This window comes from Brassica oleracea, chromosome C6, assembly GCF_000695525.1.
Source record: "Brassica oleracea var. oleracea cultivar TO1000 chromosome C6, BOL, whole genome shotgun sequence".
Classification (NCBI taxonomy): Eukaryota; Viridiplantae; Streptophyta; class Magnoliopsida; order Brassicales; family Brassicaceae; genus Brassica; species Brassica oleracea.
In genome coordinates this window covers 35,396,635-35,406,994 of record NC_027753.1, presented here as the reverse complement: position 1 = coordinate 35,406,994, position 10,360 = coordinate 35,396,635, and the positions used below count along the sequence as shown (strand labels likewise).

General features: G+C 37.5%; 2 protein-coding genes across 2 annotated transcripts; both read right to left on the bottom strand.

Moving 5' to 3' along the window:
- Nucleotides 1-5,057: 5,057 nt before the first annotated feature.
- Nucleotides 5,058-5,568, bottom strand: LOC106298103. The gene is made up of 2 exons (XM_013734192.1): nt 5,409-5,568; nt 5,058-5,353 (listed from the first exon to the last, which is right to left on the bottom strand). The coding sequence occupies exons 1-2, from the start codon at nt 5,566-5,568 to the stop codon at nt 5,058-5,060; spliced, it is 456 nt and encodes a 151-aa protein (XP_013589646.1).
- Nucleotides 5,569-6,742: 1,174 nt separating this feature from the next.
- On the bottom strand, nt 6,743-9,714 carry LOC106296343. Its single transcript, XM_013732461.1, has 9 exons — nt 9,381-9,714; nt 8,876-9,057; nt 8,615-8,796; nt 8,244-8,528; nt 8,092-8,150; nt 7,975-8,011; nt 7,813-7,884; nt 7,398-7,719; nt 6,743-7,314 (listed from the first exon to the last, which is right to left on the bottom strand). The coding sequence occupies exons 1-9, from the start codon at nt 9,508-9,510 to the stop codon at nt 6,901-6,903; spliced, it is 1,683 nt and encodes a 560-aa protein (XP_013587915.1). The 5' UTR covers nt 9,511-9,714; the 3' UTR covers nt 6,743-6,900.
- Between the last annotated feature and the right edge of the window lie 646 nt (nt 9,715-10,360).

The window sequence follows — 10,360 nt, the reverse complement described above, 5'->3', positions numbered from 1 at the left end:
TGATCATGGCACCAATTTCATCTCCCACTGAGTCTCTCCACTCATCTATCTCCCTCTGATACCATGTGAAAATGACTTATTTACGAGATTAAAAGAGAATATTAGTGAGAAAGACTTAACAAAAATAAGGGAGTATATGACAAGTTGTGAGAGAGAAAGAGAATGGGAAGAACTTGTTTGATTCAAATTGATTAAAATTGTGTTACAACACACTCAATATATAGACACAGACATTATCCTGCGTAACAAGAGTAAATGATAAACTAATCTATGGTGTGTCATGCACTTCCTCCACTCAGACTAGTGCATAATGCACTTCTTCCATCCAAAATGGTGTTTCACGCACTTATTCCACTTCAGGCTAGTGCTTGGGCCACCTCACGCACTTCCTCCACTTGGTGTTTCACGTACATCTTCCACCCATACCTGAAGTAATTCATTATTCTAATGTTGCAGTGTAATTCATTATTCTAATGTTGCAGTATTCTCTTTAATCTTTATGCTTCATCTCAACAATCTGATGATGATTCAAATATTACTGGGTCATATGTTAGTGGTAATTTTCTCATTACTTCTCCTTCCGGGCACGTGAATCCGCTCTGTATGACACGGCTAACCCACTTTCCTCTGTCCCCAAACTGGACTCCGAGGAAATACCTAACATTGGTTGCTACTAGCCTTCCCTGAAAATCAAGCACTGGTTCTTTCTGATCACCAACAACACCAGATGCTGTTATTGCAACAAGCAAGAAAGATATCATCAATTGTAAGACCGTGGTTGCACCACCATCTGTTTTCATTTTTTTTCCTGATTTCTTGATTTGTGTTTTTTTGTTGTTGATGATTAGCTAATGTATTTTTATAGATAAAAGCTAGAGATATAATATAATATAATTGGGTTCGAGACCTCTTTTGTTTTCTATTCTTCGTCATGTAGAACGTGCTTTCTTACATTTTTTTTTTCTGACTGCAAACACCATGATTTATTAATTCAAAAGGAACAGGTTAGCTTTTTGAGCTAGCCATCCCGAAATTTCAGAGTTTTCATGGAAAAAAATAGAGTTTTGCGAGCGAGCTCCTTTTGCAAGGAGATCCGCTCTTACATTACGCTCTCTAGTAATGAAAGAAATTGAAAAATCTGTAAAAGATGATACTATATGGATGAATTCATTTCATTCTGAAGCCATAGCTGGTCAATCTTCTTCATCGTTGATCAGCTTAACAAGCTGAAGACAGTCTGATTCAAAGGACATCAATGTAAACCCAAGCTGTAAGGAGTATCTCATTGCATTAAGCAAAACAGTAAACTCTGCATGCATGGGAGAGAGAACCTGGTCCATCCCGAGGGAACCATACGTATGCGTTCCAGGCGCCAGGTCAAAGACAAAACCTCCTCCAGAAACCGTCGAATTCATCACCCAGGATGCATCCACTTGACATCTTGGTAATTGTGACTCGTTCTCCAGGTTTCCGCCGTTCGAAAGACGGAAAATCTCCTGTAGCGTCCTTCTTCTCTATTAATTGTGCTACCCGCCAGTTCTCTTCCTCCTGGGTTGCATGTAGTACGGTATCTGGCGGGAGGACTTGCTTGCCATTGAAAACTTTCTCGTTCCTCGCTTTCCATATAAACCATACAATCCAAGGGAATCTAGCGAGAATATTATCAGGGGTTCCACTCTGCTTTGCACGAAGGAGTAAGTAATCAAAGTTCTCATACAGGGATTCTCTCGGGAAAGAACCCGGAACTGATGGAATGTCGAAGAGTGCCCATGTTTGAAGCGCCAGGGGACAGAGGAACAGGAGATGGTTCAATGATTCCTCGCCGTCTCCACATCTGGGGCAAGATCTATCCGTTCAACAGTGTCTATCAGCCAGACGGCTACATGTCGCAACACACTCCGACAAAACTTGCCAGAGGAAGTGTTTGATCTTCCGTGGAGCTTGTAGCTTCCAGATCATAGCTTTTAGGGGAGTGATACTAGGCTCTGTGACTGCAACCTCCCATTTATCCTCTTTCATTTGGTTTGCAAGCTTCTACCCCGACTTCACTGTATACAAACCAGACTTTGAGTGGTTCCAGCAGTACCCATCGTCCCTAAAGCAATGGTTGGGCCGTATACTCTGAATCAAAGGGATATCAATTGGATCGATCAAGGGCTCGAGTATCTCTACTCTCCATTGCTTAGAGGATTGGTTGATAAGTTGATTAACGAACAAATCTTGATCCCGATAGACCCCATTGTCTATTGCTGGCCGAGCTGGTATGGTCGGGATCCACGGGTCAATCCACACTCGAGTATTATAACCCGATCCAATCATTTTTCGCAAACCCTCCCGCAGTAGATCTTGTGCAGATAAAATACTTCTCCACCCATACGATGGGGAATTTGAGGTCTTAACTTCCATTGGGATAATGTGCCGATAGTATCTGCCTTTAAGAACACGCGCAAGTAAAGAGGTAGGATGGTGTAGAAGTCTCCAGAGCTGTTTTGCAAGGAGGGACAGATTAAAATTATGGAGATCTCTAAAGCCTAGACCTCCCTTATCGAAAGGAACACATATTTTTTCCCAAGCAATCCAGTGCAAACCGCGATTGTTTCCTTTCGTACTCCACCAGAATTTTGTTGCCCCTTGGAGCTTATTTAAGATGTCCTTTGGTAAAAAGAAGCAAGACATCACGTAGGTGGGTAGAGCTTGTGCTACAGATTTTAAAACAACTTCCTTGCCGCCTTTAGAGAATAACTTTGCTGACCATGAATTGATGCGAGTGAGCCGATCTCTGATGAAAGCAAAGGCTTGTCGCTTTGATCCACAAATTTTCTCCGGGAGTCCCAGATACATAGCTATTCCACCCTCTTTATTTATACCCAGAATTTTTTTCTTCGCTACCTTAACTTTCTGTCCTACTTTGTTGCCAAACAAGATAGAACATTTATTTATTTATTCCTTACAAGTTTCAACATGGATAAAGATTACGAATCGTTCTCCGTCAACGTTGAGATATTCTTATATATATTTCCTACTTTTCATATTAAATGTTGTTGTAGAGAATTTTTTTTATTACAAAATAAATATTGTTTTCTATTTTAAATTTAACAATTTATTTTTTTATTGGTTGAAATATGGTTAGGTGTATAGATAATTATGTTTTTATATAAAAAATATATAAAATTAATTGCTTTTTGAATTTGTGTGCACAAATTCAAAACGACACTTGATATAAAAGAGAGAGAGTATTGAACACACTTCAGGTGAGCTTAAAATGGCTGCCACTCTTGTCTTTTTTCCCTTCTTAGTAGTTACCAGGTGGAGATTACGAGTGGATCGATCTTAATTAGTCAACGCATTGGTAGGATGATGTGGCGGACTGAACGTTCTTTGTTATTGTTGTTGGTCAACTGTTGAACATGCTTCTTCACCTTATCAACGGAACCTCAGTATATGGTTTCCATTCACATTCCGAGTTAGAGCGAGAAAATTGAAGAATGCATAATTCCAAAGTTCAAAGATCTCAATCGTGTTTACGGATATCAAGAGTTCTCAAACAAATTATTGGAACTGCATCCCATGTAAGATATGGTACCATCACACAAAGCGTGTATTAGGATCGACGACGAAGGCACTGAAGCCACGTGAGATCATTTCTTTGGATGAGATAAAATGACAAAAGACTTTAACCCACAAGAAGCAATATCTCCACAGCTCGTTGATTTGTTACGTTAATTAATTTACACGATTGCTTTTTCCGCAAGGCACCTTTAATTCCCTCTCTTTTCTTGATGCCCAATTTATAGGTCTTCCCTTAACAGAAACCATACTTGGAACCACAGATCAGAATATTGAACGGAACTCTCAAACGATTCCCTTAAAAATGGCAATTAACTTTGCTGGTAAATTCTTGCTTGATACCAACAAACACATGGTAACTATAACTAATAACTGAAAATCTTCCTCTTTTGCCAGAAAAATGTTAAGTTTCTTTATGAATCTAACCATCCGCTTTTACGTATAAATGCTGGGAGTGACACCGATCCAATCCCAGGTTCACAATTTCCCGACACTAACCAGATAGGCAAAGCTAAAGGTTTACAGACGTAAGTTGTGATTTCTTCATTATATTTTATTACTCTTAACCATGTTAATATAATAGTATAATTTTTTCAACAAAATAATTGTCATCTTGTGTAAATCTAATTCTATCGTATCATTGTCTTAGAAAACTTATATGATTTGATTACAACAATACATCCGAAACTTTCTAAACTATATAGTAAATATTCCTAAAAATCTTTTGAATTTATTTTTTAATCAATACAAAAATATTTAAATATTAAAACCGCATTTAAAAAAGTATATGTTCTTTAAGAAGTATATTATAAATCCATATTTTCTAAAAAAAAAGTAACATAGAAATATTTGATCATTTTTCATTGTCTTTATTTTTATCAAATAGTATAATATGTAATGAGAAATATCTTTGGTATTATATTTGTAAATATAATTGTTTAAAATAAATAAAAAATGTTAGTATAATACTTTTGTCGGAAAAATACAATAAACTTTTTAAAAAAAATTAAGCTCTTCAAAATTAATTTTTATAAATAAAAATATACAATAAAATTAACTTTTATAAATACAAATATACAAATTTTTAAATCATGTCTCAACATCTATAAATATTTTTCATACATAAAAATCAACACAATTACAAAAGTATTAGGTTATCAAATTTTAATACATAACCCTATAATTAACAAATCTCGCGCTTTGAATGAAAGTTCTGTAATATATATAAAACATGAACTTATAAATATTTATGAAACTTGCAAAGGAAAAATATATGTAATAAATTTGTTAAGACTGAAGGAGATATTCATGATATATATGAAGGAGTTTCTGGAATTATTATTCTTAATTATCATTACCATTTTCTTAGTGAAACATTACATCAAAAGAAAAGAGAAAAAAAACAGACGTTTATTTGATTTGAAGTTGAAAATCACATGAAAAGACAGGAAAAATAAGATACAAGAGTGTAGCCGGTAAAAGGCGGAACATTAAAACAGTGCCCGGGCGAAAGCAACGGCAAAGCCAGAGTTGTTGGACAATATCAACCTATAATCTTCAATTCGTATCCTTTCTAAACCAACATCCGTTGGTTTGTCAGCACTTCCAAAAGCTAACTTGTAAGATTTTCCAAATTTCTGGATGGTGAAGGTGCTGTCATTGCTTGACTTGGATCCGTTAAGGACTACAGCTTTTGAGCTATCTTCGACTCTCCAATACCTGGACCCAGGGCAAAGACTGGGCCGTGAAAACCGGATGTTAAGCTCTGTGGATACACGTACGACATCTGATGATAATTCAAATATAACTGGTTCAACTGTTAGTGGTTCACTGCTCATTACTACTCTTTGTGGGCAATGAGTAATACCGAGCATTGGCCTTTTCTGGGTTTCCCCTAGAATCAAGCACTGTTTCTTTCTGACCCGCAACAACACTTATCGCAACAAGCAAGAAAGGTATCATCAACTGGAAGACTGTGATTGCACCACCATCTGTTTTCATCTTTCTTTTCTTTTTTTTTCTTTCTGATTTCTTGTGTTGTTTTGCTGGTGATTAATTAGCTAATGTATATTTATAGAGAGATAAGGCTAGGGATATAATTGAGTTCAATAATAATACCCTTTTGTTTTATATTCGGCGCCATGCCGAAGGTGCTTACATTTATTTATTTCTTAGAGCATCATTAACCCTAAAGTTGCTTAACTGGAATGCTTAAAAAAAAATTTAATCTTTTTTTTGTCTGAAAAAAATTTAAAAATTTAAAAAAATAATCAATCGCGGACCGCCACGTGTAAGTGGAATCCGCGAACAGTGCAAGCAACAGCAGCTTGTGACGTCTAATTAAGCATGCTTCTTCTTCTTCTCTTTCTTTTTTTTTTAATTAAAAAATTGCTAAGCACCCCTTAAACAACAAAGGTTAATGGTGCTCTTCCGACCTGGATAAAGATTACAAATGAATCTCATTCAAAGCTCTCTTCTTATTAACATATTGAACACGCTTCAGGTGAGCTTAATTATACATAGTCTGTATTTTTCTCTCATAATCATTCGTTTTGTTTTCCCTTATCAGCTGAAGATTACGAGTGGTTCTTAGACTCTTAGTCAACGCCATTGATAGGAAAATGATGTGGAGGACTGAACGTTCTTTGTTTTTGCTGTTGGTCAACTCTTGAACATGCCTCAGTATATGGTTCCATTCACATTCCGACCTTAGATGTATTACATCATTCATTTAGTTTATCAACGGAACCTCAGTATATGGTAAATTTCTAATATTTGATTATTTTTTATACACATTTATCTCTTGGGAGAGTGAAAGTCAATGGAATGATTAACTACCATGATTAGATATGTTTTCATTACACAACTAATTAACATATAATCACAGCTCATAAAACCCTGGTCAGGAATTGAAGTTGCCTAAGGAGAGGACTGAGAGTCTATAACCATTGAATCAAATCCAGTTTTTTGGTTCCAACTGACATCTTCAATCACCTGTGTGTACGCAATGTTAACCCAAGTGAACAAAACCATTGGATCAAAATCTAGTTTGATTTAACTTTTGATTAAAAGGGTTTACAAGATGTTTCGAATGCGTGTTGTGGGAATGGTGTATACTGGGAGGAGTAATGCAATGCGTGGAAGACAAGGATACAAGATTTGCAAGTAACCCAAATAAGGATACAAAAGCCAGAAAGTGAAACTTCGCTCCACTTCTAGTCTCTTCTTACTTACTAATATTACATGAACGCTACACAATGACTTTTTATTATCTATTCTTGTTATATAAAAATACAACATATAATTGATTCTACCTATATCTATACCTGTATACTACACGATCTTAGTTTCATCACCTGAGTGACCATTTTCCAAGCCGTTACCAGATCCAAGATCTTTTACTCGAGGCCGGTGTGGACCCGCAAACACTTCCTCCCTTTGGGGGCGGTTCGCATAGAATACCCACAGCACCAAACACAGCAACACTCCAACAGAGATCATCCCCAGACCCGCGTTCACAACCCTCAGATTACGCTCCAACGGCGGACAGTAGTCCGATGTAATACTCTCAAACGTATCCCTCACAAAGTTGCAATCCCTAAAGCTAAGCAGCGGCGGCGTGTAATGCGCCAAAGCGTAGCTCTCGTTCACAGCCGCCACCAGCTGCTTGTATGCATCAGGCGTCACTCTCCCCACCGTTGTGCAGATATTGGATTCCGTCACCTCGCATACGTAACTCTCCCACACCTAAACAAGAACAAGAAGATCATTAAGACATGCCTTGGACTTTGTGGGTGTTTAGTTGAATACATTAAGGTTTGAGTAAGTACCGATGATGCGTTTCCTATTGACAGTTCCCAGGAGCCGCACTCGCGGTCTTCCATGTTGGCATCGAAGGGGCTGCAAAGAGGAGGCATCGGGGGACCAGATTGATTGTAATAGAAATTTTGACCTGGTGATGGGTTTGTGTTGGCGTAGGCGTAGACGAAGGTGTTCACGACGGTGACGATGCTGTTGATGACGAGTTTGCTCTGAGTGAGAGTTTTGTTTGTTGTTTGCTCGTCGACGCATGGGAGGATGCTGCTTAGTGCTGTCTCTGCGTGAGGGTGATCAACCCATTCCTTCATGGCTACACACGTATCTGAAATTGCACTGAACACGCACAAAACAATGACGTTTAGTTAACTACATTTGCAAGTCTACCACTGAAAAAAAACAAACAATTGAACAGTTTTAGATCTTTACTTGTTTAGGATGAGAAAGACTCCACAGAGAACAAATGTAACAGCCACCAGTATCCACCCGCTCACAACGAATCTAATCACCATACCCATCAACATGAGTCAGATCAACATTTCTATTAAAACACTAGAGAGTAAAGAAAAAGAAGATGTTCAAAGGGCTCACATGTGAATAGCGTGTTGATGGCGGAGGACAGAAAGCACTGTAATAAAGCAGAGAACAGTCAAGTGGATGTCACAGCTAAACCAAATGAAGAACCGTAAGAACATGAACTGGACTTACAAAGACCAAGAAAAGAGAGGATGAGCATCACAGTAGCCACCGTGATCAAAGCCGATCTCCTGAAAAAAAGTACATACATATACAGAGTTAGTCTTTTATACTTTAGAATACCATTCAGTTCATAATACTACAAGGTTCAGCGGGAAACCTACACAGCATAGAAAACTCTCTTAATCTTAGCGGCATTATCTCTTGTTTTCTCTTCTATCGTCTCTGCTGCAGCTTTCAGATTGACGTTTAGCTTCTCGATCTCACCCAATACATTAGATGAAACGGAAATGCTCGTCACGTTAATCGTTTTAGCAAGGGAGAGATACTGAGTCACGTTCCGTAAGATCCCCACGGTGTAGTCTGATTGGTTTACCACAAACTTAAGAGTATCCAAAGCTTCGGTATGAAACTTATTCTGTCCAACAGACAGAAGAATGCATCCCACCCTGTCAAAAAGAAAACACCAACTCAATCTCAAGAACAAAACACAAACAAAAGAGAATGATGGGGAAAGGGTTGAGATTATTATTACGCAGCAGCAGAGGTGAAAACTATCAGCAAGATGAGACAGATTCTTCTTGAATTGTATGACGATCCTTTAGCTTTCTCGCATACCCTCCATTTGAAGCAATGATATACAACAAGAAGAGAGCCGAAAGATAAGATCCAGACAGCAGCTAGGATGAAACCAGGAGCACCTGTGAATCCAACAGACTGCAAGAACATGGCCTTTCATTACTACAGATCCTATAACTCAAACAAATCAACAAACGAAGAAGAACAAGAGACTTACAGCCCAGTAGTGATTGTTGGTGATGTTCCAGCCTCCAAGGTATGGCTTAAAGGCTCTGAGAATGTCAGGTCTCTTGGTTCTGTGAGCTGCCAAGACGAGGTAATCAGAAAAATCAGCTGAAGGTCCTGGTGCTAACGATTCCGCTGAGATTACTCCTTTCCATGATCCAAAATTAGGTGATCCTGTGAGTAAAAACTTCACATGATCAGAATTGTCTTGTCACCCAACAAAACAAAAAGTTACAAACTTCATCACAAGTTTCAAGCTTTGATTGATAATCTTGCCAAAGACAATGACTTTGACACATAGCATTGGAAGCATTCACATGAACTGGAACCGACACTAAACAACAGATCACAGATAATGGGAAACTTGAAAAAGATCAAAGCTTTTGATTCAACAAGGTAAACCCAGAAACCTAGATGACATTACAGAGAACGTAACAGCAAAAATAAATCAAGAAACGAAAACGTGAAACAGAGGAAAAAACAGAGAGGGAAGAAACCTAGTATGAGCTTAAGCGGATCCTGTGCGGCGGCGGCAGAGGATGATGAATCACGTGATAGAGCGACGGAAGACGGAAGAGAAACGAAACAAAAAGCAAACAAAGCAGAGAAGACAAACAAGTTCATCATCTTCCTCACTGAGAAGCTACGTCGTTTCGAGGCATGAGAGAGAGAGAGAGCGTAGAGAAATGAAAAGAATGGTTTCTCTTCAGATGAGAAAGGCCGCCATTGTCGAAGCTTTGCCGGGTGTCTGAAGAGAGATTTTATCCCCGCGCTATGCTTGTTGATGCGCCTTTTGATGGGGGAAAGTGAAAAAAGGAGGAAGAGAGAGGTGCTTCTTTATTTATTAGGCCACCTTTGCTTACTCTTATTGTCCTTTACTACTTTTCTTATTTTCACACTTGCCTTCTTCCTCTTTTTTTTTATATACGCTTTTCACACGCACACACTTTATATACTAAAAATATATGCTTGTGATTAATAATTAAATTTAAAAAAAACGTAGTCAGGTGATGGATTTTAGTTGGTGTTTTAAGTGTAACAAACTTGGTGAGATTAAGGAGTTGTTAGTTCCTAATTTGGAAGCATATTGTTGAGTTTATCTTAAAATTTGTTAGCGATTAAGCTTTATTTTGAGAGTATCGTTTAAATGCAATCTTTTCAATGTATATCACAATATGCAATAATTTATTTGCTATAGTTTTATATATTTATTTTGTTATTTTAGTTAAAAGTTAAGGGTTGTCAATAGAATTATCCAAAGATTGTCAAAAGTTGTAAAACGAATGTGATGATGAATTTTCTATAGTTATCTATCCTAAATTAATTAATTAATTAGCCTGTAGAAAAATATAAAATTGTGTGTCAATAAAATTAGTTTATTTTTTTAACGAAATCAACAACTAATGCTTTCTTTATTTTGTTGGTGCACACCTAAAAAAGCACCGCATGTGTTTGTTTGAGAATTAAGGTTGTGTAA